The 27,599-nt window shown below is 61.5% G+C and overlaps 1 protein-coding gene across 1 annotated transcript; it reads right to left on the reverse strand.

The window, feature by feature from the left end:
- Window positions 1–11,605: 11,605 nt before the first annotated feature.
- Window positions 11,606–26,523, reverse strand: INPP1 (inositol polyphosphate-1-phosphatase). Its single transcript, XM_084892457.1, has 6 exons — window positions 26,385–26,523; window positions 19,990–20,232; window positions 16,732–16,792; window positions 15,548–15,748; window positions 14,377–14,551; window positions 11,606–12,354 (listed from the first exon to the last, which is right to left on the reverse strand). Exons 2-6 carry the CDS (start codon window positions 20,191–20,193, stop codon window positions 11,754–11,756), a joined length of 1,242 nt encoding a protein of 413 aa, XP_084748583.1. The 5' UTR covers window positions 20,194–20,232; window positions 26,385–26,523; the 3' UTR covers window positions 11,606–11,753.
- Window positions 26,524–27,599: the final 1,076 nt, after the last annotated feature.

The raw sequence follows: 27,599 nt of genomic DNA on the forward strand, positions 1-27,599 counted from the left end.
GTTGGGGGGCGGACAGCCGGGCAGCAGGGCGTTGGGGGGCGGACAGCGGGACGTTGGGGGGCGGGCGGCGGGGCGTTGGGGGCGGACGGCGGGGCGTTGGGGGGCGGACAGCCGGGCAGCAGGGCGTTGGGGGGCGGACAGCGGGACGTTGGGGGGCGGACAGGGGGGCGTTGGGGGGCGGACAGCCGGACAGCGGGACGTTGGGGGGCGGACAGCGGGGCGTTGGGGGGCGGAGAGGCGGGCAGCGGGGCGTTGGGGGGCGGAGAGGCGGGCAGCGGGGCGTTGGGGGGCGGACAGCCGGACAGCGGGGCGTTGGGGGGCGGAGAGGCGGGCAGCGGGGCGTTGGGGGGCAGAGAGGCGGGCAGCGGGGCGTTGGGGGGCGGACAGCCGGACAGCGGGGCGTTGGGGGGCGGACAGCGGGGCAGCGGGGCGTTGGGGACCCCGGGGAGCAGCGCGCCCAGGCCCGGGCCTCTCCGGGGAGGGCGCCGGCGGGGAGGCCGGTGGGTGCTGCGCCCCGAGCTCCCTCCGTTGTGTTTCTGGTCAGACCCCGGGGAGGGCGGGAGGCGTGTGTGCGTGTGTGTGAGAGGGCGGGGGGGCTGGGCGTGCAGGGGGGGTCCCACAGTGGCAGCAGTGATAATAGTGATAATAATATTATTAATAATTAAACAGGCAGCCGCACAGGGAGCGTCCGGTGCCCCTGTGACCCTGACCCTGAGAGAGAGGCAGTGGCACCCTGAGCCCGGCCAGCGGCTGGCGTCACGTGACTGCCCACCCAGCCTGATGCCAGCCCGACAGGCCCCTCCACCTCCGGGGTTCGCCCTGCACCGGGGTCACCCATGGGGCTGAGGACGTGAGGGTGAGGAGTGAGGCCGCTCTAGGAAGGGGCACACATGCCGGTGCAGGCCCCCAGCCGGGGCCCCCCCAGCAGCCCGGAGAGGGGGCGGCTGGGGTCCACCCGAGGCCGGGGGCGCTGTGGGGCTCGGGGAGGGGTTCCAGCACGGCGTGAGGGCGCAGACCCGCAGCAGCTGTCACCACAGCACTGCCCCTCAGCCCGGCCTCCAGGGCCTGTGTGAACAGGGGCGCAGCCGCTGACAGGGCCCCCTGTGCTGCAGGTGGAGGGGCAGGAAGCTGGAGGATGGGGGGGTGTTTGGGGGAACCACCGTCGTTCCTGAGTTTCAGCGGGAGCGGGCGCCAGGCCTGCCCCCGGAGCCGTGGTGGTCTCACAGACGGGGCAGGCTGAGGCCACGCCTGCTCCCACACCTTTGGGGCGCACGGGGTTCCAGCAGGCAGCCGCCTCCTCCGTGAAGCTGAGCGCAGAGGCAGACAGACAGACACAGACAGACAGACAGACACAGGCCCTCCACGCCCGGCTCCCGCCCCCGTGGGGTCACTGGTGGGTGTGGGAATGCGCTCCCACGTGGCCGCCGCCCGGGGAGGTCCCGGCAGCGAGGACGTGGGAACCGCGGCTGGCTGAGGCCGTGTGACTGAGGAGGCAGCGCTGGGGCGGGGTGTGTGTGTGTGTGTGTGTGTGTGTGTGTGTGTCACACACTGAGCACCGCTAAGGCCCGGGGGCGGAGTTCGTGGAAAATGCAGAGGACCTGTGCGTTTCTCTCCCTCCCGCTCCTTCCCTCCCTTCCCCTCTCCCTCTCCCCTCTCCCTCTCCCCCCTCCCCTGCATCCCCCCCCCCCCCCCCCCCCCCCCGCGCGGATGGCGTGGCTGCAGGGACCAGGGTTGGGGCTGCAGGGACCAGGGTGGGGGCTGGGGGGGACCAGGGTTGGGGCTGGGAGGGGACCAGGGTTGGGGCTGGGGGGGACCAGGGTTGGGGCTGGGGGGGACCAGGGTTGGGGCTGGGGAGGGGGGGAGACCAGGGTTGGGGCTGGGGGGGACCAGGGTTGGGGCTGGGGAGGGGGGGAGACCAGGGTTGGGGCTGGGGGGGGACCAGGGTTGGGGCTGCAGGGACCAGGGTGGGGGCTGGGGGGGGACCAGGGTGGGGGCTGGGGGGGACCAGGGTTGGGGCTGGGGGGACCAGGGTTGGGGCTGGGGGGGACCAGGGTTGGGGCTGCAGGGACCAGGGTGGGGGCTGGGGGGGACCAGGGTTGGGGCTGGGGGGGACCAGGGTGGGGGCTGCAGGGACCAGGGTGGGGGCTGGGGGGGACCAGGGTTGGGGCTGCAGGGACCAGGGTTGGGGCTGCAGGGACCAGGGTGGGGGCTGGGGGGGGACCAGGGTTGGGGCTGGGGAGGGGGGGAGACCAGGGTTGGGGCTGCAGGGACCAGGGTGGGGGCTGGGGGGGACCAGGGTTGGGGCTGCAGGGACCAGGGTGGGGGCTGGGGGGGACCAGGGTTGGGGCTGGGGGGGGACCAGGGTTGGGGCTGGGGGGGGACCAGGGTTGGGGCTGCAGGGACCAGGGTTGGGGCTGCAGGGACCAGGGTTGGGGCTGCAGGGACCAGGGTTGGGGCTGGGGGGGGACCAGGGTGGGGGCTGGGGGGGGACCAGGGTGGGGGCTGGGGGGGACCAGGGTTGGGGCTGGGGGGGACCAGGGTTGGGGCTGGGGGGGGACCAGGGTTGGGGCTGCAGGGACCAGGGTTGGGGCTGCAGGGACCAGGGTGGGGGCTGGGGGGGACCAGGGTGGGGGCTGCAGGGACCAGGGTGGGGGCTGCAGGGACCAGGGTGGGGGCTGGGGGGGACCAGGGTTGGGGCTGCAGGGACCAGGGTTGGGGCTGCAGGGACCAGGGTGGGGGCTGGGGGGGGACCAGGGTTGGGGCTGGGGAGGGGGGGAGACCAGGGTTGGGGCTGCAGGGACCAGGGTGGGGGCTGGGGGGGACCAGGGTTGGGGCTGGGGGGGGACCAGGGTTGGGGCTGGGGGGGGACCAGGGTTGGGGCTGCAGGGACCAGGGTTGGGGCTGCAGGGACCAGGGTTGGGGCTGCAGGGACCAGGGTTGGGGCTGCAGGGACCAGGGTTGGGGCTGCAGGGACCAGGGTTGGGGCTGGGGGGGGACCAGGGTTGGGGCTGGGGGGGGACCAGGGTTGGGGCTGGGGGGGACCAGGGTTGGGGCTGGGGGGGGACCAGGGTGGGGGCTGGGGGGGACCAGGGTTGGGGCTGCAGGGACCAGGGTTGGGGCTGGGGGGGGACCAGGGTGGGGGCTGGGGGGGACCAGGGTTGGGGCTGCAGGGACCAGGGTTGGGGCTGCAGGGACCAGGGTGGGGGCTGGGGGGGACCAGGGTTGGGGCTGCAGGGACCAGGGTTGGGGCTGCAGGGACCAGGGTGGGGGCTGCAGGGACCAGGGTGGGGGCTGGGGGGGACCAGGGTGGGGGCTGGTGGGGGGGCTGGCGGACGAGGGCGCCTGGGCCATGGTCCACGCGAGCTGGGTGCGGGGAGTCGGGGAGTCGGGGCGCAGGCTCGCCACAGCTCTGGGTCCCCGGCCGCCTGGGTGCTGGGCTCGGTCTGCAGTCTCCGTGGAGGACAGGGTGCAGGTGTGTGGCCGGGCGGGCCTAAGCCCCTGCATCCGCACTGACCCACCAGCCTCCCCGTGGCTCACAAACTGCCCCCTTCACCTCACTCCTCCCCCCAACGCCTGTGTTTCCTGTCTGCTTTGGCAGGAAAAAGATTATTCTTTTTAATCCTCACCAAGGACATGCTGAGAGGAAGGGGGGAAGGGAAGTGTCCGTGGGAGAGGGAAGCAGCCTAGGTGGCCTTCCGGACGCTCCCCAACGGGGGACCCCCAGGGGTGCGCCCTGACAGGGATCGAGGGACCCCCAGGGGTGCGCCCTGACAGGGATCGAGGGACCCCCAGGGGTGCGCCCTGACAGGGATCAGTGCAGGGAGGGTCCTCAGCCACCTGAGCCTTCACAGCTGAAATGATCATCCTCTCTGATAAAGAGGAATATGCTAATTAACCATCACTCCATCACAAAGATGGCTGCACACACAGCTGAGGCCGAGCTCCCATAAGGAGCCTTAGCGAGCAATCAGGAGGGACCTGAGGCTATGCCTCCCCCACCCGGCAGGGCTTGACAGGGCACCTCAGGCCACACCCCCTGCCCTGGGTCAGGCTGGGGCACCTCAGGCCACCCCCCCGCAGCCTGGCCCCAGTGCCGGTTACACGGGAGGAGCCGGTGTGTGTGAGCGCGAAGGGCCACGGGGCTCCTCCGTGCTCCCGCGGCCCCCGGCCCCGCCCGAGGGAGAGCCTCGCCGAGCCCCCTCCGCCCTCGGTGCCCTTTGACGGGAACGGCCACGCCCACATGTGGAGTCCAGGTGGACGGGAGCTGCACAGCCGTCACCACGGCTCTGTGCCCGCGGCTCCTTCCCCACAGGAGCGGCGGAGCGGGCCCGTTAGCCGGGCACGGGGAGGACGGTGCCCATGGGGGGGGGCCTCCAGGGAGGAGCAGGCGGCCTGGGGCCGGGCACAGGCCTGGAAGGAGCAGCCATGGCGGCGGTAGCAGCGATGATGTGGAGGAGGAGCTGCGGGGGAGGTGGAGGATGAGGTCGGAGACAGGCGGAGGCAGGAGCAGCCAGACAGACACCTGTGCCCCGTGGGCAGCACGGAGTGGAGCTCGCTGCCGTGCACCCGGGGAGGGGGGCAGGAGGGCTGGTGTGCAGGGGCAGGAGCAGGAGCAGGGGCAAGGGCAGGAGCAGGATGGAAGAAGGACCAGCCACAGGAGGAGGAGGCCCGGGAGAAGGTTGCCTCAGAGCCTGGGGGGCAGAGGTGGAAAGAGTATAACTCAGCCCTGCTGGTGTGGCTCAATGGACAGCGCGTTGGCCTGTGGACTGGAGGGTCCCGGGTTCCATTCTGGTCAAGGACACGCATGTACCTCAGTTGCAGGCTCCTCTCCAGCTTGGGCCCTGGTTGGGCTCGTGCAGGAGGCAACCAAGTGATGTGTTTCTCTCCCATCCACGTTTCTCTCTGTCTCTCCCTCTCTCCCCCACTCTCTCTAAAAATCAAGGGGGAAGATACCTTCGGTGAGGATTAAAAAAAAAAAAAAGTTCCTTCCATCAAGAGGCTGGTAATTTACCAGCGGACACGGCTCTAACACGGTTGATCATATAGAAGGCAGCAGACGCTGTCAGTGGAACACAGATTAACTTTTAAACATCATCATGCCCCTAACTGGTTTGGCTCCGTGGATAGAGTGTCGGCCTGTGGACTAAAGGGTCCCGGTCAAGGGCATGTACCTTGGTTGTGGGCACATCCCCAGAGGTGTGCAGGAGGCAGCTGATCGATGTTTCTCTCTCATTGATGTTTCTGACTCTCTATCCCTCTCCCTTCCTCTCTGTAAAAAATCAATAAAACATATTTTAAAAAAACACAAACATCTCATTTCACTCTGCTCCTCTCCTCCTGAGAGAACTCCATTTGGCCTGTGGCCTGATGCACACCGTTCCTGATGGCTGAACACCTTCATGAAGCCCTGAGTCTCCCAGTGGCACCTCTGGGTGTCCCTCCAACACGTTTCGCCGGCCCCTCCCTCCGCACGCCCCTCCCAGGCCCAGAGCACCGCCCAGCACGGCTTCCCTCTGCACACCACCGCGCCTGGGATGGGACTGTTACATGACTCTTAAAATACTTGTTTTTTATTTATAAAATGTTTATTAGAGCATAAATACAGCCAGAAAAGTGTATGTCATAAGGATGAAATCAATGAGTTATAATATTAAACACTTTGTGTATTAACCTCCAATAGCAAAACAATGGGGCATCAGAGCACCCCACAAAGCCCCGTTGTGACGCTGACAAACTGCCGCCCCTCCCCTCTGCCCACAGGTAGATTTCACGCTGATCTCTAACCCCTCAGAGTGGTTCTGCCTGCGTTTGAACTTTAATTGGAATCAAACGGTATATTGTGTTCGATTTCTTTTGCTAAACATTGCATTGCTGTTGTAGTTATTTCATTTCCAACCCATGTTTTTTTAAATTCTCCTGCCGATGGACATTCGGGTTATTTGCGTTCTTTGGCACACACACACACACACACACACACACGTGTGAATTTCCGTCGTGTACACTGGCAGTGAGGGCCGTCGCCGAACCACGGCCCGTATACGCGGCCACCTTTACTCGTTACTGCCAAACAGTGTTCCAACGCGGGTGCGAGAATGTATACCTCTCCTGTCGGTTCTCTGTCCCACCTCCGTGCCCTCACCTGTATTGTCAGTCCTCTTTTTTCCAGTCTTCGGTTTTGAAATAATTTCGTGCTCACAGAGGAGTTACGAAGGTAGAACAGAGAGCTCCACGCCAGTCTCCTCTGTGGTTACCGTCCTCCATCCTCCGCAGCCACAGGACAGCGATCACAGGGAAGGAGCCCGCATCGCCCTCCCCGGGCCCACGCCCTCCCCTGACCACCCGCACCCTCACAGGGCCCGCACTCTCCCCTGGCCCGCACCCTCCCCGGGCCCGCGCCCTCCCGGCCGCACACGGCCCTGGCTTTGATCTCCTGTCTTCCGCCCATGTCTTCCTATCCCGGGACCTCACCCAGGCCTCCTGGGACACGTGTGCCTCCCGAGTGCCCGCCCCTCTGACCGCTCTCCAGCCTTTCCCTGCCTCCTGGCCTTACCACTCACAGGACTCCCGTCAGGCAGTTGGTAGAAGGACCAACAGTGGTCTTTCTTTTAAAAATATGTTTCTATTGATTTCAGAGAGGAAAGGAGAGGGAGAGAGAGAAACATCAGTGTGAGAGAGAATCATCTATGGGCTGCGTCCTGCACGCCCCCTGCTGGGGATCGAGCCCGCAACCCGGACACGTGCCCTGACTGGGCCTCAAGTTCAGGACGATGGTCAACCAGCTGAGCCACCCCAGCCAGGCCTATGGCGCATGTTTTCATTAAAACAGAACACACCCATAGTAAGTAAACAACATGAATTACTACAAAATAGACACACTTGTGTCTGCCATCAGGTATAGAGCCATAGTTGGCAAACCGCGGCTCGAGAGCCACATTCGGCCCTTTGGTGGCTCTTCCACAAAACACCACATGCGGGTGCCCATGTACAGTGCGATTAAGACTTCGTGGCCCATGCGCAGAAGTCGGTTTTCGGCCTGGGCGAGTCTGTTTTGAAGAAGCGGCGTTGGAACACTCAAGGGACCAAAGAGCCGCCTGTGGCTCTCGAGCCGCCGTTTGCCGACCGCTGTCAGAGCACTCCTGGCAGCCCAAAAGTTCCCTTCTGCCCTTTCCCACCCACCGCCTCCCCAGGGCGCCCACTGCTCTCCCCTGGAAGAGGAGGTTCCTCCGGAAGCCGACCCTGAGGTTACCCTGCGGCTGGGCCCCATCCTTGGGGGAGAGGAGAGAAGGGGGAAGGGGGAGAGGGAAAGACGGAGTAAAGAGCCACGATGGGCAGAGGCTGGCGCTGGGCTGAGTGGCAGTCTCCCCCCCCCTCCCTCCCCCCCATCTCCACAGTGAACGCTGGCGCCAGGATGACCCTCAGGGCTACCCCACGGCGGGGCGGGTGCTAACGCCCAGCCCGGGATGAGGGGTCGCCTTGGCCAGCAGCTCTCTTCAGCGGCACGTTTTTGAAGGGGACCCTGATGCACATTCCACTCGTTCGGCTTGGTTGTGAGCATCGTGTGCACGGAAGCGCACAGGAGGGCTGGTGCGCTGCTCCTTTCACCCAGCATCACGCCTGGGAGGCGCACCGGGCGGCCTTGTTCCGTGTCAGTGGACGTGACACGCCTGCGCTGCCCCTGCGCTGGGCGCCGGCTCCGTGCGTAGGCTCTGCCCGTCCGGGGCAGCACTGCTGTGGGTGCGCCTGTGCAGGCCTCTGGATGGGCACGCACACGCCTCTTCCGGGTGTGCGATTCTAGGGGCATTGTCTAAATGCCAGCAGCAGTAGTGCTTGGATGTTGGGTTTTCCTCCTTTTTACTTTCCCATATTTTCCAGTAAAAAACATGTAATGAAAAGAAAACTTAAAACACAATCAAATAGGTAAGGGAAATGGTGTGTTCAGCTGTATGAAATACTAGAGGCCCGGTGCACAAAATTCATACACAGGGGTGTGTGTCCCTCAGCCAGGCCTGCACCCTCTCCAATCTGGGACCCCTCAAGGGATGTCCTGGTAGGATCGGACCTAAATGGGCAGTCGGACATCCCTCTCACAATCCAGGACTGCTGGCTCTCAACTGCTCGCCTGCCTGCCTTCCTGATTGATCTTAATCACTTCTGCCTGCCGGCCTAATCACTCCTAACCACTCCCCTGCCAGCCTGATTGATGCTTAACTGCTACCCTGCCAGCCTGTTTGCCTCTAACTTCCCTCCCCTGCAGGCCTGGTCACCTCTAACTGCCTTCCCTGCAGGCCTGGTCACCTCTAACTGCCCTCTCTGCAGGCCTGGTCACCCTCAATTGCCCTTCCATGCATGCCTGGTTGCCCTCAACTTCCCTCCTCTGCCAGCCTGTTCACCTCTAACTGCCCTCCCCTGCAGGCTTGATTGCCCCCAACTGCCCTCACTTGAAGGCCTGGTCCTTCCCAACTGCCCTCCCCTTCTGGCCATCTTGGGGTGACTATCTTGTGTCCACATGGGGGCAGCCATCTTGTGTGTTGGAGTGATGGTCAATTTGCGTATTACTCTTTTATTAGATAGGATTGACAAATATTTTCTAAATTATATAAACTTATGCTCCCACCAGCATTGTAAGAGACTTTTTGTTGCTCCAAATTCTCACAAAAAATGATATTGATTGAATCTTAGCTATTGGGGGGGGGGGGGCAGTGGTACCCTTATGTGGTTTTAATGCATTTTCCCGATGGCTAGTGATGTTGACCATCTTTACACTTAAATACTCTCGTTTATAAAGAGTCTTTGGTCATTTTAAAGTTGGGCCTGCTGTCTTTTTGTTGATTTGAGGAAGTCTTTTATATCTTCTGGATGCAGGTTCTTTGCCAGATTATAAGTATTTTCTCCCACTCTGTGGCTCAAATTTTCATCCTATTATGCTTAGAAGGAAAACAATTTTAGGGACGTTGTCTAAATTCAACAGCAGTAGTGTTTGGATTTGGGGTTTTCCTCCTTTTTACCTCCCCATATTTTCCAGTAAAAAGCATGTAATGAGAACTTAAAACACAATAAAACAGTTAAGGAAAATGGTGTGTTAAAATAGGCTGATGTCATTTAAAAGTGGCCCATTGCCAGAAGTTAGCCAAGACAAGGACTCGGCCATCATTGTCTTCAGTGTCTCCCCGGTGACCATGCATGTTTGCTGGAGACACCCGGCGGACATTGGTGGAAGTTCACAGGAGAGCATTTGCCATCTTTCTTGCTCCAGCATATGTCATCAGTTTGCCTCAAACAACTCTTGTAAAAAAATTTAAAAATAAAATTAGCCAGCCAGTGTTATTCAGTCGTTGAGTGTTGACCTATGAACCAGGAGGTCATGGTTCAATTCCCGGTCAGGGCACATGCCTGGGTTGTGGGCTCGATCCCCAGTGTTGGGTGTGCAGGAGAGGAAGGGAGAGGGAGAGAGATTGATTGATTCTTTCTCATCATTGAAATTTCTCTCTCCCTCTCCCTTCCTCTCTGAAGTCAATATACACTGAGTGGCCAGATTATTATGATCTCTGAACATGTACTAATCTGGCCACTCAGTGTATATCCTATATAATAAAAGGCTAATATGCAAATTGTCCTCTCAACCAGAAGTTAGACCAGCAGGCAGGCTGGCCAACCGCCCATGTCCCCTCCCTCTGGCCAGGCTGGCCGGACACCACCCATGCTCGAATTCATGCAATGGACCTCTAATCTCTCTCTCTCTCTATCTATCTATCTATCTATCTAGATATATAGATATAGATTTAGATAGATATATATAGCTATAGATATATAGATATATAGATACAGATATATATAGATATATAGAAATAGATATAGAGAGGCAATTGCAAAAACAGAGGGGACATTTTTAAATCCCGTGTTCTGCTCTCAGATGACTTTGCAAATGTTTTTAAGCTCCTCCTCTAAAGAAATGAGATTCAGAGCACACACTCACCGGTGAGGGTCTTGAAGAGCATTAATGCAGGCCTCTCAGCGGCTGCATTTAAAGGGGCCCTGGCTCTCCGCAGAGGCTGACGGGGAGTGAGATGCTCAGACTATCCGAGTCTCTGTTCTACCCAGCTTCCCCCATCCTCCCCGCATCCCAGTGAATTAACAAACTGCCTGTTCATGTCACACTGAAGATGACTGTTTTCACTGCATTTTACTGATATTTTACATATTCTAAAGTGTTCATATGGACAAGAGCTTTTTCTTAAATTGTTATTGACGAGAGAGACAGAGAAACATCAATTTGTTGTTCCACTTATTGATGCATCCATGGGTTGATTCTTGTCTGTGCCCTGACCAGAGATCGGACCCTCAACCTTGGTGTATGAGGAGGAAGGTCTAACCAGCTGAGCTACCCGGCCAGGCACCAGGGCTTTCTCCTGAACCGTCTTCCAGTTCTCCGTTCTGGTGCGTGTGCAGGAGCAAGACTCGTTTCTGCTCCTTCATAGTGTGTTTTGTGAGGAATGAACTCAGTGATTTAACAATCAGCCTGTAACATTACACATTAAATGGTGAGAACGCATGGGGTGGGGGAAAGTAAATCTACAATTATAGTTCAGATAAATAAAACAATAATTAATAAACAGTACAAGAATAAATCCTGTTCTGCACACTCACAACTGTGAACCTCCTTTTACCCATTCCTGTACCGCGGGCGAGTCCACAATCCACCACCGAGCACAGGTCAGGCTCTGAGAGCCATAACCCTGTCACTCAGCAAGCAGCTGTGAGTTTGTGATTGTGAAAATGCTGCAGAAATGGACTTGGCCGCCAGAGGGCGCAGGGTGGCAGGATGTGGGCGAGGGAGGCCTGTGAGGGCAGCTCTGCACCTCACCAGGCTGCTGGACCCGGAGGGTCTGGGCTGCGGGGAGGGGCCTGCCCGCCGGGGACCGGGTACGTACCTGTACCTCTGCTCGGTGTTTTAAAGAGCCACGTCCAGTTTTTGCTGAAGAAAAGGCCCCTGTCATGTGTGTGTGTGTGGGGGTGTGGGGGTGTGTGTGCGGGAGGGTGCAGTTCGGAGCTGAGCAGAGGCTGTGAGGTCACAGGGTGTGGCGGGCGGACAGAGGCTGGTCTCCCACCTGCTCCAGGACTGTGCTCTGTTACCAGATGTGTGTGTGTGTGTGGTGGGGTGGGGTGGGGGTGGGGAGCAGAGGCCCGGGTCCCAGGACATGGTCCCGGACACTGAGGGCCCAGGAGCAGCTAGTCCTGTGCCTGCCTCTGGTTTCAAGTGCGGCCCGTGCAAACACTGCAGAAACCGCTGCTCCGTCTTTTCCCTCTCACCTGCCCAGCGGAGTGTGCAAGGGGAGGGCTGGAGAGAGAGGAGTGGGAGAGGGAGGGTGTAAGAGTATTAGTGTGTGTGAGTGTGAGTGTGAGTGTGTGTGTATGTGTATGTATGTGAGAGTGAGTGTGTGTGTGTGTGTGTGTGTGTGTGGATGGGGAGAGGAGGCCCAGGCTTTCCCTCGTATAACAGGAATGCTGTTGGAAGCACATGAACTTGGCTAAGTTATGCATCAGATTCCAGGTCTGAATGCCCCGCCCAGCAGCACGGACAGCACCCCCCAAGCACTTCACACGGCGCTGCTGCAGGACTGTTTATTTACAGAAATTACATGTATGGCACAGAGCGGGGCACTCCTCCGGGGAGGGGCTGCTGACCCCACGGCAGAGCTGTCTTCCAGCGACAGGCGTGGGCCCGGCCACGCTGGGTGTCCACGGCCGGAGGGCGCCTACGCCCGGGCCCCCACGGGCGCGGGCTTGTCCTCAGGCGGGTCCTCGGACGGGCCCTCGGGCGCGGGCAGGGCCCCCGGCGGCAGGAGCGGGGCCAGCAGGCTCAGGAGGGCCTCCAGCTGCGGGCGGGAGCGGTAGGCCACGAGGCCGCCGCGGTTGGCCCAGCGGTCCACGCCGCGCGCGCCCGGGTGGCCGCGGTGGTACAGCAGCTGCGGCCGCTCGCGGGGCGCGGGGCCCGGGGCCAGGCAGGCGCGCAGGCCGGCCACGCCGCCGCCCATGGCGCGCAGGATGGCGTGCGGCGCGCACGAGTCCCACTTGAAGGTGGAGTCCTGGGAGAAGACGTACAGGTCCACGAGGCCGAGCACCACGCACAGGCCCTTGTAGCCGGCGCCCGCGGCGCGCACCACGCGGCCCCCGCACGCCCGCGCCAGCGCCGCGCGCACGGCCTCCCGCTCGCTGGCGCTGACCACGGCGGAGAGGCGGGCGCCGCCCGCGGCCTCGGGCCCGGCGCCGGGGCCGGCCCACAGCTCGGCGGGCGGCAGCGGGGAGTGCACGTTGGTGCCCATGTAGGAGAGGCCCCAGTAGCGCCGTCCTTCCCACCTGCGGGGAGAGGGGGGTTGGAGAGATCCTTACAGCCTCCTTACAGCCGCACCTGTGCCTGTGTCTGCCTGGCGCTCCGGGGGAGGGACAGCCGGTGCGAGCACCTGGGAGCGGCTGCCCCTTCCCGCCCCCCCCACCTGTGCCCGACCTCCCCCTCCCGGCTCACCGGGCCCCGCCCCCGCCGCCGGGCCCCGCCCTACAGCCACGCCCCCGCGGCCACGCCCAATCGCGGTCATGCCCAATCACTGGGCCACACCACGCCACGGGCCATGCTCTCATGAACCACACCCACAGGCCACGCCCCCTACGGCCATGCCCAATCACCGCACCCCACAGGACCACGACCTCGTGGACCACACCCACACAGGCCACGCCCCCCCAGTGTCACGCCCTCACCACGGGCCACGCCCACCGCCAGGCTCGCACTTGCCTTTCATTATTCGTGTTGAAAGCACGAATGAAACACATATTTAATGTAACGAATCTCCCAGCCCTTCAGCCTAGAAACAGGCCCCCGGCGCTCGCTCATCCCTGAGTCACCCTCCGCCTGCCTGGCAGCCTCGGAGGGGGCGGCTGTCTCCGGCATCGGCACCCACACACTCACACTCACACACGGGCGATGCCAGCGTGTTTGTTTGTGGGCTCGGGTCTCCAGGACACGCAGGCTTTCCGGCCGCGCGGGCAGCTCAGGGCCGAGAGGGAAGCTGAAGGCCCAGGCCGCCTGCCTCTCCGTCTGCATGGTTTCCGGCCCCTGTGCGTGCTCTGCCCTGGGGACGCCTGCCCGTGCTCTGCCTCCTCTCTGCCTCCTCACCGGCTCCCTCCAGTGAGCGCCGAGACAGACAGCCTCGCGCCTGGCCCTCCTCCCTGTCTGTCTGTGCTGGGGGCGCCTGTCTGTCTGTGCTGGGGGGCCCCGCCAGGAGTGTCTGTGCCGCTGACTGCCTTGGGAACACGTCTCGGCCGGGGTTAGGCCTGCGCCCAGGCCCAGCGCCTTCTAATGTCGTGGTGACGGTGTAAGGAGCACACACACACACATACACACACACACACACGTTCTGGCATGGAGGAGGGCAGGGAAATGTCAGAACTCCCGGGGTTAGTTGCGACCATTGCAGAGCTGACAATCCTCAGCTGCCCAGGCAACGCAGAGCTCAGGAAAAAACGCGCAGTCTGCCCTAGCCAAGTCTGACCCACTTCAGGGAGAACACGGAACCGGCGGCGCGCGGCTCTGTGGCTGAGCGTGGGCCTGTGAGCCAGGAGGTCAGGGTTCGATTCCCGTCAGGGCACAGGCCCGGGCTGCGGGCTCCATCCCCAGTGTGGGGCGGGCAGGAGGCAGCGGGTCAGTGATTCTCTCTCCTCATGGATGTTTCTCTCCCTCCCTCCCTCTCCCTCCCTCCCTCTCCCTCCCTCTCCCTGAAATCAGTAAAAATAGATTTTAAAAGAAACCACAAATCAAAACGGAACCCCCAGGAGAGAAGTGGTGCTTCGACCCAGGCCCACCGGGCCCTGGAGCCAACCCCAAAGCGCGGGCCAGTCGGGGGCGCCCACCCGCCACACTCCACGAAGCCTCACTCTCACAGGGACAGCACCCCGGAGGCAGGTTCTAATCCGGGCCAGAGCCTCTCGACTTTTCTCTGGGTGATTTTCACGTTTGGGTTTTGAATTTCTTCTAAAATTGTGGAACAGCTCAACAGGCCCCTCCCATTCCAAACGTCTCAGCGGGCAGGGCGGGCCCGTGCCAGCCACTTGCTTTGGCACGGGTTCGAGGACCAGGGAGCAGGGCTGCTCTCTTCCAAAGGCACAACCACAACTCGGCCCACACGCCACTTCCTTCCAGAGCTTCCGCCATGGCCCGTCCCCCGGCCAGTGGACCAGGCCACAGAGGACGTGGCCTCCCACACACAGGCCTCCAGCGGGCCGGCCCGGGGGGCGTGTCCTGGGAACGCCACCCGGAGCGGTCCCCTGGCAGCTAGCGGAGCCACGGCGGCAGATTCCATGAGCCGCGGTGCCCCGGGGCCCCCCTACCTGTGGGTGACGGGGTCCAGCGTCACGAAAGGCTGGTTGATGACACCCATCAGGGGCAGCCCCGACTGCAGGTCGTAGACGCCGATGAGGATGGTGACGCAGGCCAGGCCGCGGGGGTAGACTCCGTGGCTGGGCTCCACGTCGGCACAGCCCTGGATGTACTCGTGCGTGGAGTCTGCAAGGGGTTCAGGCCACGGTGTGGAGGAAGTGAGAGTGAGCACACCCGTGAAGGCGGTCCTGCAGCATCTCGTCCTTCTCAATAACCGAGACAGTCTGAGCGTTTGTGGGACCCCCCATCCTAACTCTCAAGAGACAGAGCCAGTCGGTGCGGCTCAGTGGCTGAGCGTTGACCTAGGAACCAGGAGGTCACGGTTTGATTCCCGGTCAGTGCACAGGCCCAGGTTGTGGGCTCTATCCCCAGTAGGGGGCGGACAGGAGGCAGCTGATCCATGATTCTCTCTCATCATGGATGTTCCTCTCTCTTTCTCTCCTTTCCTCTCTGAAATCAATAAAAATATATTGAAAACAAATCAAAACACACACACACACACACACAACCAAAAATCAATGAGCTACAGATCTTGGTTCTATCACAGTCGTGACCTGAAAAAGTGTCCACAGGGCCCCCGTGCTGACGGCTGGGGAGTCCTAAGGGCTTCGCCGGGCCTGTGCCGGCGCTGACGGCCTGTTTGTTGAATTGGCAGGAAGTGGTTACAGGGAGCGACCTCACCGAGCCCGGGCTTGCGTTTCCCTCCGAGGACCCGGCGTGTGGTGCCGCCCGGCAGATGCCCGCTGCAGCTGTGTGCCCGTGGCTGCCTGTGTGCCCTGACGTGTGGCTGCTCTCGCTCCCTCCTCCCTCCCATGTACAGCCTGGACCCTGACACCCTTCAGAGAGGAGGGAACTCAGGCCTGCCCGTGTGCCCGTGTGTGTGTGCACCCCCCGCAATGGATCCACAAACACGTATACATATCTGTTACAGAGGTGCACGTCTGTTTATAACAATACGTCATAACACCTGCCCGACTCTTCATTTCAAACTGTAAAGATTTTAAACTATTCTCAATTTGTATTCTTCTAAGCTCCCTATTCTCCCCGTCCCCCCCCCCCCCACACACACACACAAAACCAATCGCGACTAAACAAATGAATGAAAGCAAACCCTCCACTGACCTATGGGGTCCACCCAGATTCCCATCGTGTCCTGTGGAATGGCGACCTGGACCGAATCCAGGGCTGGGTCGGCGAAGGGCACGTCCTCATGCACGACCTTGGCCAGGGCCGCGGCCGCCGGCTGGTTCCCGTTCAGGACTTTGCTCAGCAGCTCGGCCGTCTCCGCCTCCGTGGGGCACAGCCTCAGGACGATCTTTTCCCCTGGAGGGAAGAGACGGGCACGGCGTCTCAGAGCGACGGAAAGGACCACCGCGGGGAGGGGGCGAGGCGGTGCGCACGGTGCGGGAAGGCAACGGGCGGTGTCCGTGGCCCCGGAGCTGCTCACGGCCAGGGCACAGGAGGTCCACATGTGGGTTTTGAGTTTAGACCTTGACCTGAAATCGTGGTCTATTCTGAAGAAGCACATCTTTCTGGGGCATCTGTAACTCCCATTAGATTCCCAAAGGACCACTCAACTTTCCAAAAGGGTAAGTTAAGCCGAAACCGGTTTGGCTCAGTGGTAGAGCGTCGGTCTAGGGACTGAAAGGTCCCAGGTTCGATTCCGGTCTAGGGCATGTACATTGGCTCTGGTAGGGGGTGTGCAAGAGGCAGCTGGTCGATGTTTCTCTCCCATCGATGTTTCTATTGTAGCTCTCTATCTCTCTCCCTTCCTCTCTGTAAAAAATCAATAAAATATTTTTTTTAAAAAAAGTCCTGATTTAAAAAAACAAAACAAAACAACAACAACAAAAGGTTAAGTTAAGCTCTGGACAGTGATGCTCAGTGGATAGAGCGCCGGCCTGCAGAGTGAAGGGTCCTGGGTTCTATTCCGGCCAAGGGCACATGCCCGGGTTGCGGACTTGATCCCCAGTGGGGGACGTGCAGGAGGCCGCCAATCACTGATTCGCTCTCATCACTGATGTATCTATCTCCCTCTCCATCTCCCTTCCTCTCTGAAATCAATAAAGATATATTAAAAAATAAATAAAAGGATAAATCATACATTACTTAAATGCCACATGTTTAGGTCTAAGATACCCCATTTCCCTAAGTTAAATGGCCTGGAATTCTGAATGGAGCTTAATATTCGAATATATAGTCGTTTACATGGAAGGCTCCCAAGCACCCATTAGAATGTAAGCTGGAAGTTAGGACAGGATACGATCATAAAACCAACAACGACACATGAGCACCTGTGTACTTACCCAGAGCATTGGTGAACTCGTTGGACTCCTCCCCAAAAATCTTCTCCTCCAAGCCTGGAAACTGAACAATGCGGGGATGACAACAAACCAAAGCAAGAACAACAGCCCCTCATCACACACACACACACACACGCACACACACACACGCACACACGCGCGCACACACACACGCACACACTCACACACACACTCACACACACACACACACTCACACACACACGCACGTACGTACACACACACACACACGCACACACACACACACACACTCACACACACACTCACACACACACACACACACGCACGTACGTACACACACACGCACACACACACACACTCACACACACACGCACGTACGTACACACACACACGCGCACGCGCACACACGCACGCACGCACACACACACGTGCACACACACACGCACACACACACTCACACACACACACGCACGTACGTACACACACACGCACGCACGCAAACACACACACGTGCACACACACACACGCACACACACACGTTCCGTTCTGAACAGGTTCCCGTTTTCTACTTCAGAGCGAGCAGCACGCCGAGGTGTGAAGTTCAGGAATGTGCCATTGCGGAAGCCCGCCTCAGCGTGACTCCGGGAGGCCAGTGTGGCTCAGCACTTAGCTCGCTACGTCTTCCCTGCTCCCCCGCCCTTAGAAAGTGCAAGTCAGCGGAGAAAGCTGGCTTCCTCTGTCCTGGTGAGTTTGCAGAAGTATTTCTAGAAACTTCCTCTCTCTCCTTAAGGCCATGGGACTACCCGTGTTTCCTCGAAAATAAGACATCCTCCGAAAATAAGACCTGGCGCATGGAAAGATAAGACATCCCCTGAAAATAAGACCTAGCACAACGCTGGGAGAAAAAATTAATATAAGACACTGTCCTGTTTTCGGGGAAACGGGGTAGAATGCTTCCAAAGGAAATACGGTAACTCCTGCTCTTAACCAGCACCTGGTCGCTGAGGTGAGTTCGCGTTATTGGTCAGGCGCCGCAGACCGTGCTTGAGCCGGATAGAGGGCTGAGAAGGTAACATTACTCTCATCCCTCCATGCTCACCTGTGCTTTCTGCACCTGTTGGAGGTCTCCTTCACCTTCAGGGTAGGAAGGTGATGCAGCCAAACAAGGGAAGTATTTGATGAATCAGTAATTTATGCATCAATATAGAATTAAAAAAAAAAAGTAAAGCTGCCCTCACCGGTTTGGCTTGTGGACAGAGCGTGGGCCTGTGGACTGGAGGGCCCTGGGTTAGATTCCAGTCCAGGGCACAGGCCTGGGTTGCCAGCTCAGTCCCCAGTAGGGGGTGTGCAGGAGGCAGCCGATGGATGTTTCTCTCCATCTCCCTTCCCCTCTGAAATCCGTTAAATTGTTTACCCGGAGCTCAGGAAGACGCTCCTCCCATCTGGGCAGGACCAGGAAGCGTTCCGATCCCCCTGCCTTCCAGGAGAGACGTTCCCCTCCACATCCGTGCCGACTCCGGGTCTGTGAGATGTCCCCCGGGGAGGCACGCTCCCAGACGTGCCCTCAGCCAGCGGCAGGAGCGTGGTGACGCCCACACCCGCGTGGCCCCCGATTCTGAGGCGCGGCCCGCCCGCCGGGCTGGGCCCAGCTCCCCGCCCGCCTACAGCTGCTGAGGCAGAGTCTGAGGCTGCGGGAGGCGAGTCAGGAAACAGAGATGTTTCTTCCTTCTCACCGAAGGTGAGCCTCACTTCTCTGTTCAAGTCCCGGCCCGCACCTCCTCAGCAAAGCCTGCCTGGACGTGCTCAACGCTGTGGGCAGAGACACCCGCCAAACTGCATGCGGCACTCCCCTACGCCAGCTGCTCGGCCAGGCCTTGGCACGGCTGTCTCGGTCAGGATCAGTGAGGAGCTCGCCCCGTTCAGCCTACAGGGGCCGGCATCGTAGGGCACGGAGAAGTGTAGTTCGTAGAGGATTCTAAGGGTTGTTTAGCCCTAACCGGTGTGGCTCAGTGGATAGAGGGTCGGCCTGCGGACTGAAGGGTTCCAGGTTCGTTTCCGGTCAAGGGCATGTACCTTGGTTGCAGGCACATTGCCAGTAGGGGGTGTGCAAGAGGCAGCTGATGGATGTTTCTCTCTCATCGATGTTTCTATCCCTCTTCTTTCCTCTCTGTAAAAAATCAATGTATTAAAAAACAAACAAACAAACAAAGGGTTGTTTATTCTTCCTTCGTGTGGTCAGGAATTCACTTAAATGATTCTTTTTTAAATGTTTTTGTTGATTTTTAGAGAGAGGGGAAGGGAGATGGAGAGAGAGGAACATCCATGATGAGAGAGTGAATGATTCTTACTGATTCCTAAACTTTTGAACATTTCATAGAGAGCTAGTCCAATACCTTATAGTGCCTTCCCTCACAAAGCTCTGTCCTCCTGAGGGTGTAATCATTCGATCCGATAGAAGCCACAGCAAGGCAGAGCAGACTGGAGCCACGTGGCCTGTGCTCAGAACTGGCCCACTCGCCTGCTGTGTTACCTCAGGCAAGTGGCTTACCCTCTCTGTGCCCGCCTTTTCTCACCCTCTCCCGGGATTACGAGTCCTTTACAAAACTGTTCTAAGAGCTGAGAAGTCAAGTAAGCCTTTAGAGCAGTGTCTGGCATGCAATAAGCATTTCCATGTGTCTGTTAGTGGTGTGATTATTAGTATTCATGAGTACAGCCCTGCCCCGGTCAGTTTAAAATCACTGGAACCACAATCATTGTTAGTTATAAATAATATTTTTCTGGTAGAACAAAGGGGGAGTATAAGTCTCCAGAACTCTACGAGCATTAGATACTCGATTATGTCAGAAAGTGAGACTTAACAGATCAAACCCTTTTTTAAAGTTATCAAGATAGTCTTTTCTCATTTCTATTGAAATAAATGACATGTGTCATGCACACATACAGGGGAAACGTTCTGACCACACGGAGCCGAACAGCCGAGGTTTTCTCTCCTGGGGGATGGTGTCTGCTTATTTTCCCGAGAACGTGCACTGCTTATTCAAAAAGGAGCTCAATGAAGGGGCAGGCCTGTTTCTCTCTAGCTCTGAGAGCGGGGACTGGTTTTATCTCCTATTTGCTCTCCTGTATTTTCAACCTGCATTTTCCTGTGTTTCCTGCAGTGAACGTGCCAGAAGCGTGATAGTGAGAACCAGGGGCCTCAGACCCCCAGTGGAGTGTATTTGGACCGAGGTGCTGGCCCTAAGGGGGAGGGGGAGGGGCGGGCGCCCGCAGGCCGGGGCCTACCTTGGCCTCCATGTGCCGCTTGATCACCTCCTGCACCAGCACGTCGGCCAGCGTCTTGAAGTCCAGGGCGAACTTCTTGTTCTTGTCCTCGCCCTTCTTCTCCTCGATGAGCAGCTGGAAGAGGGCGTCATGCTGCCGGCAGGCGCGGGCGATGTGGGCCGCCTTCTCCGAGACGCGGAGCAGCTCCCGCAGGATGGCCGACATGGCGGCTGGCCCGCGCCCGGCGGCGAGGGGCCCACGCAGCTGGAGAGAGGATGGGAGAGCGCGCTCAGAGCGCGGGGCCCGTGCCGCCAGTCTGGCCGCTGGCAGGGGGCGCGGTGGGCGTGGCAGGGGCGCGGTGGGCATGGCAGGGGGCGCGGTGGGCGTGGCAGGGGCGCGGTGGGCGTGGCAGGGGGCGCGGTGGGCGTGGCAGGGGCGCGGTGGGCGTGGCAGGGGGCGCGGTGGGCGGGGCAGGGGGCGCGGTGGGTGGGCAGGGGGCGCGGTGGGCATGGCAGGGGGCGCGGTGGGTGGGCAGGGGGCGCGGTGGGCGTGGCAGGGGCGCGGTGGGCGGGCAGGGGGCGCGGTGGGCATGGCAGGGGGCGCGGTGGGCAGGGCAGGGGGCGCGGTGGGCGTGGCAGGGGGCGCGGTGGGTGGGGCAGGGGGCGCGGTGGGCGTGGCAGGGGGCGCGGTGGGTGGGCAGGCTGAGCGAAGGCTGTGGGGCGGGGCGGCGGACAGCAGCTCATGGCGAACACGCGCCGTGAACAGGCACCAGCCAGGAGCTCACCTCCCGGCCACCCCTGTGCCCCCCGCACCAGGCACGCTTCAGGGGGACGGCCGGGCCTCAGCCAACGGCGGCCGCTTGTTTCTGTTTGTTTACATCTATTTTATTGGTGTCAGGGAGGAAGGGAGAGGAAGGGAGAGGGGGAAACACCAGTGATGAGAGACCTGTGGATGGGCTGCCTCCTGCACATGCCCATTGGGGACAGAGCTCACAACCGGGCCTGTGCCCTGACCGGGAATCGAGCCCTGACCTCCTGGTCAACCACTGAGCCACGCCAGTCAGGCGGAAACTTGTCTTTTAAATATTTAAAAATATATATCGATTGCCGAAACCGGTTTGGCTCAGTGGTGGCGCGTCGGTCTGCGGACTGGAGGGTCCCGGGTTCGATTCCAGTCAGGGGCATGTACATTGGTTGCGGGCACATCCCCGGTAGGGGGTGTGCAAGAGGCAGCTGGTCAATGTTTCTCTCTTATCGACATTTCTAGCTCTCTATCTCTCTCCCTTCCTCTATGTAAAATATCAATAAAATATATTTTTAAAAAATATATATATATATCGATTGTCTGGAAAGCCCATTAGGCCAAGGGCCGACATCTCGGTGCCAGAAGGCGTGTGGACGGAACCCCAGCAGACAGGCAGGTGAGCGAGGGCTAAGGGAAGCCAGCTGCTCTCAGGGACCAGGATGCTCACCTGCGGGTGGACGCAGGGTTCTCCCGTTTACCCGATGGGGAGGTGGGTGGAGAGGGTGTGTCCTACCAGTTCTGGGGCGACTTCCTGAGCACGGAGCCCCTGTGAGCGCCGTGTGCCCCGGGACTGAGCCGCCGGGCCAGCAACACGGCAGCCTCCCGGCCCCGTCCCCTCCCCTCCCCGCTGAGAACGTCCACGAGGAGAATTTCAGAGAACACAGTGACGTGACCACGCCCTGCTGGGCCTGAGCTTCTGGCCTCCGAGCTGATGAGGACGAGCCCCAAGAGCCCCAGGAGCCCTCGGCGGCGGCGGGTTCATGGTTAGTGGCCACAGCTGGTTTGCGTTGAACACGTTTGCATAAAAAACCTTTCAGTGCTATTTTCTTAAGAGTATGGGTCAACCACCTGAGGACTGTGTCCGCCTCCACAGGGAGGAGAGGACAGGGAAGGGCAGCAGAGGCCGGAGCTCACAGGAGGGCGGGAAGCAGCCCTGCAGGGAGACCCCCGTCCCCGGAGATGCCCTGCCCTCCAGCCCTCAGCTCCAGGCCCGGTCAGGGCACACGCCCGGTGTGGGGTCCATCCCGGTCCAGGTGCGCGGAGCTCACACCTGGCAGCTGCTGTGTTTGACACGGGACATCGCCACTTGGCACCTGCCTCCCTGTCCTCGCAGGAAACCTGGGCCTCGCTGCAGACCTGCTGACCTCTCTCCGCACCCCCCTCACCCACACCCACCCCGCTCTCTCTGGCTGTGGGGCCTCCGGCGAGGGCGGGCTCAGCTCTGCCGAGCACCCAGTTCCCTTCCACCGCCTCCTCGGGCTGCCCAGCACCATGCCGCCACCGGGGACTTAGACACCAGGGTCTGTGTCTCACAGATCGGGAGCCGGAGGTCGGGACGGAGGCGCTGGGGCCGGAGTCTCCGGGGCTTGGGGGCGGCCCCCTCTCGCCGTGCCTCACCGCGGCCTCTCCGCGCTGCGCTCACCCCCTGGTGCGCCTCCCCCGCTTATAAAGTCACCGGGCGGAGAGTCGGGGCTCAATCAGGGCTCACACGTGGCCCCACTTAACGGACTGCTCTTGAGGCCTGTCTCCGCCTCCAGCCCCATTCTGAAATCCTGCGCTCACCGCTTCCCCAGAGAACGCTAGCTCCGTGGCCGGCAAACTCATGAGCTCGCAGAGCCAGATACCAACGGGACAACCATCGAACTTCCTTCGGAGAGAGGGCCACGTTTTTTAAACTTCCCCTTCTCCTAACGCCACTTCTTCAACACAGACCCGCCCAGGCTGTGGTGTTTTGTGGAAGAGCCACACTCAAGGGGCCAAAGAGCCGCGGTGGCTCGAGAGCCGCAGTCTGCCGACCACAGCTCTAGGGGGCTGCACCTCTCGGACCCCGGGGCCCGAGTGCCTTGGTGAGCCCGCGCCCCCCCCCCCCCCCCCCCCCCCGCTCCCCCGGCCGTGCAGTGAGCTCGGCGGCTCTGCCCGCGGGGGTGGCTGGCTGTGAGCGGCCGCCCCGGGGACCGCTCACTCTCACGGCCCAGTGGCCGCGGAGGCAGCGGACCCGGAGCCACCGTGTGCCCGCCCGCTCCGTGCCAGCCTCTCCGGAACGGGGTCCGAGCGGGAGAGGGTGGAGGAGACCACGTGTGCACCCACCGCGACCTCCCGCTTCTGTGGAGAGACAGGCTCTCCCTGGAGCAGGCCAGCGAAAGGGGGCGGCAGGGCACCTTTAGGCTTTTCTGGGAAGCCCGTCGCCCACCAAGGTAAAACTCTTCTGACGAAACCGGTGTGGCGCAGTGGATAGAGCGTCGGCCTGCAGACTGAGAGGCCCCCGGTTCGATTCCAGTCAAGGGCATGTACATTGGTTGGGGGCGCATCCCCAGTAGGGGGGGGGGGGTGTGCAGGAGGCAGCTGATCGATAATTCTCTCATCGATGTTTCTGGCTCTCTATCCCTCTCCCTTCCTCTCTGTAAAAATCAATAATATACAATATATATATATATATATATAAAACTCTTCTCATCCCTGACCATCCGATTCCCTGGCCGAACAGCAGAGGTTTACAGCCCTCCCCGCTCAGGTGTGGGGGACAGTGCGTGGGCAGACGTGGGCTCTGGAACCCCATACACCTGGGCTCAGACCCCGGCCTGCCGGGAACCAGCTGTGTGGCACCTGGCAGCCTCCCTCCCTCCCTGGGCCTCCTCCTCCGGTGGAGGGAGAGCGGCCCCTGGCAGACCGTGAGGGCCAGTGAGACATTCCGGGCAGCCCCGCACAGAGCCTGCGAGAGCCGACAGTGACGGGGGGCTGTTAGCCGGAGCCGGGCCCTCGCCCTCCGGGAAAAGGCGAGGCCAGCGCTGTCCGGTCACCGCCGCTCCCTGCAGAGTCACCTGCCACTGCGCCCCCGGGTGGGCCTCCTGCCTTCTGAGCGGCTCCGGTGTGGCCCGACCGGAGGGCAGTTTCTGGGCGTCAGGAGCAACCCTGGCTCTGGGAGCGGCCACGCCCCGGGTGGAGGCGGCGGGCGAGGCCCCGTGGGATCTGCAGGGCCATTGTCCTGGGGTGTTCTGTGAGGCCGCTGTGGGAGATCTGGGCCCGGGGTGCCCGTGCTGGAGAGCGTGGGCTGGCTGGCCGGCCGGCCGGCCTCTGCACAGGGGCGGGCGGCAGGCCCGGGGGCGCCAGCGAGCCGCGCTGGAGCAGGGAGGGGGCCGTGCCCGTGGGCCTGCCTCCGCGGAGAACCACGGCCTAGCGGCCCCTCCACTGTCCGCCCCGGCCCCAGCCTCCTCCGCCCACAGGGCCCGCCATTGTCACCTGCTCTGTATACTGTTTAAAAATCTCTCCAGGGCCCGGCTGGCGTGGCTCAGTGGTATGAACGGGAGGTGACGGGTTCAATTCCTGGTCATTGTCAGGGCACAGGCCCGGGCTACGGGCTTGATCAGATCAGGAGGCAGCCGATCAGTGATTCTCTCATCACTGACATTTCTCTCTCCCTCTCCCTTCCTCTGAAATCAATAAAAATACATATTTGTTAAAAGTGAAAGGGGTTCTGAGTAAGAATGCACTGCAGCAGTAAACGTCCACTGCCTCGGTCTCCCCAGAGCCCGCTCGGAAGGTGAGGACGAGGTCGCTCCCCGGGTTCGGGGTCTACTGTCCCCGCACCCGCACCGCGGCCTGCGCAGCGCCACCCATCACCCTCCTGGGTTCCCAAGCCACCCCGCGGAAAGGGGCCAAAGGAGGGACGGCCCGTGGGGGAGGGACACGGGGCCGTGGGGGAGGGACGGGGCCGTGGGCGGGAGGGACGCGGGGCCGTGGGGGAGGGACGCGGGCCCGTGGACGGTGCGGGAGCCCGGCCCGCTGTTCTGAGGTGCCACTCGCTGGGGGCACGGTAGGACTGGCTTCAAATCCTGCTTTAAACCTGGCCGTCCTGACACCCTGGGCTGCGGGTTCGCTCTTCCCGCCGATGGTAACTCGTCACCGATCGGAACTCATCGGGCTCCGCGATGCGTCCGCACCCACCACCACTGCCCCCCACGGCCCGGCCCCAGCTCCGCGTGGCACTTCCACGTGCAGAGCCGGGCAGCCAGGAGCCAAGGCTCTCCTCCCGCAGGCCCGAGGGCACGGTCCGGCCTCCGGGGCCTCCGGGGTCAGGGCGGGGGTCAGGGCGGGGGGTCAGGGATGGGGGTCAGGGATAGGGGTCAGGATGGGGGTCAGGGATGGGGGTCAGGAATGGGGGTCAGGGATAGGGGTCAGGACGGAGGGTCAGGGAGGGGGGTCAGGGATGGGGGTCAGGATGGGGGTCAGGGCGGGGGGTCAGGATGGAGGGTCAGGGATGGGGGTCAGGGATGGGGGCAGGGATGGGGGTCAGGATGGGGGTCAGGAATGGGGGTCAGGGATGGGGGTCAGGGATGGGGGTCAGGATGGAGGGTCAGGATGGGGGTCAGGGATGGGGGTCAGGAATGGGGGTCAGGGATAGGGGTCAGGACGGAGGGTCAGGGAGGGGGGTCAGGGATGGGGTCAGGATGGGGGTCAGGGCGGGGGGTCAGGATGGAGGGTCAGGGATGGGGGTCAGGGATGGGGGCAGGGATGGGGGTCAGGATGGGGGTCAGGAATGGGGGTCAGGGATGGGGGTCAGGGATGGGGGTCAGGATGGAGGGTCAGGATGGGGGTCAGGGATGGGGTCAGGAATGGGGGTCAGGGATGGGGGTCAGGACGGAGGGTCAGGGATGGGGGTCAGGGATGGGGGTCAGGATGGGGGAGTGGGGGTCAGGGCGGGGGGTCAGGACGGAGGGTCAGGGATGGGGGTCAGGATGGAGGGTCAGGGAGGAGGTCAGGGTCTGGGGTCAGGGATGGGGGTCAGGGCGGGGGGGTCAGGAATGGGGGTCAGGGATGGGGGCAGGGATGGGGGTCAGGGATGGGGGTCAGGGATGGGGGTCAGGGATGGGGGTCAGGATGGAGGGTCAGGGATGGGGGTCAGGGTCGGGGGTCAGGGATGGGGGTCAGGACGGAGGATCAGGGATGGGGGTCAGGGATGGGGGTCATGACGGAGGGTCAGGGATGGGGGTCAGGATGGGGGTCAGGACGGGCCGGGCTGGACACCAGCTCCGCGCAGCGGGAGAGCCGAGCCGGGCCCGGCAGCCGCCACCGCCCTGCCGTCCTCCTCGGCATCCGGGCCGCTCCGCCTCCGCCCGAGGAGCCGGGACCGCTAAAACCCGAAACCGGCGCTTCTCCCCCTCCGCCCGCCTCGCCGGCAGCAGCGGAGCCCGCGCCGCACCGGCTCCTCCTCCGCTCCGCCCGGCGGGCTGCGGGGACCGAGCGGCCCGCCGCTGGCCGGTGGTCCTGGGGTCGCCGGGGGTGATCGCGGGGGTCCTGGGGGGATCACGGGGGACCACGGGGGGTGATCGCGGGGGTCACCGGGGGCCCACGGGGGCCGGGCGGGCGGGGACCGGAGCCCAGGCCGCGCCACTCACCTGCGTCCGCGATCGGGGGAGGGAGCGCCGCCGGCGGGCGCGGGGGGCGCGGGGGGCGCGGAGGAACCGGCTCCTGGGGGCCCGGGCGCCGCTCCCGGGACGGAAGGGCGGGAGCGGAGGGCGGGGAACCGGGCGGGAGGCGGGCGGCCTCGGCGCGGGTCCCCGGGGCGGGCGGGGCGGAGGGCGCGGAGGAGGGACCGGGCCGCCTGCCCCGCCCCCGTCCCGCCCCCTCCGTCCCCGGTGCCCGGTGCCCGGTGCCCGGTGCCCGCACCCCAGCCCGCGGGCGTCACAAGCGGCGGGTCCGCGGGGAGCGGGGCGGGCGGGGGGAGTTAGAAACATCGATGAGAGAGAATCATCGATCAGCTGCCTCTTACACACCCACTACTGGGGATGTGCCCGCAACCAAGGTACACGCCCTTGACTGGAATCGAACCCGGGACCTTTCAGTCCACAGGCCAGTGCTCTGTCCACTGAGCCACACCGGTTTCGGCAAGTGTGACATCCTTATTTGCTCAAGAGGCCTTACAAAGAAGAAAAATACCCTGCTGTGGTCTTTTAATAAGCAAACATGTAAATGAGTTAAGCTAAGAAAGAAAATGGCCAAGCTCTTTTTAAGGGAAGTGAAAACTTAAGCCGCTCAGGCTGAGAACAAAAGGCCTGGCAGTGCTGGCCGGCCTTTGGGGCAGCGCCCCGGCGGTGCCTGGCCAATGGCACCCGGGCCTGAGGGGGACAGAGGCTGCTTCAGTGTTTCCTCAGTTTGGCAGAGCGCAGCCAAAGCCTCAAAAAATGTTCACATTCTTTGACTCAGAAATAGCATTTCTTGGGATTCATAATACAGGGATTGACAGAGGTTGGTTTTAAAAGCCCAGATAGCAAATATTTAGGCTTTGAGGCCACACATGTCTCTTATTACTTTTCTTCTTTATGTCTTTTTTTTTTTTTAATCTTTAAAAACTATGAAAGCTATAATATTAGCAGCTGGAGGGCTGTGGTCTGGAATGGCCTGTGGGCAGAGTGTGCGCAAAGAGGAGAGAGACCACAGGAACGTGTGCCCACAGTGCGCTTGGTGATTGCTGAGTGGGAGAGCGAGAGCGAGAGCGAGAGCGAGAGCGAGAGCGAGAGAGAGAGAGAGAGAGAGAGGGCACGCCAAGTGTCTGAAGACAGAAATGGGTTACCAGAGAGGAGGAACCAAGTCTGTTTGTTTTATTGCAGAGA

Source organism: Pipistrellus hanaki, assembly GCF_964339955.1.
Source record: "Pipistrellus hanaki genome assembly, chromosome: 8".
NCBI classification, from domain to species: domain Eukaryota; kingdom Metazoa; phylum Chordata; class Mammalia; order Chiroptera; family Vespertilionidae; genus Pipistrellus; species Pipistrellus hanaki.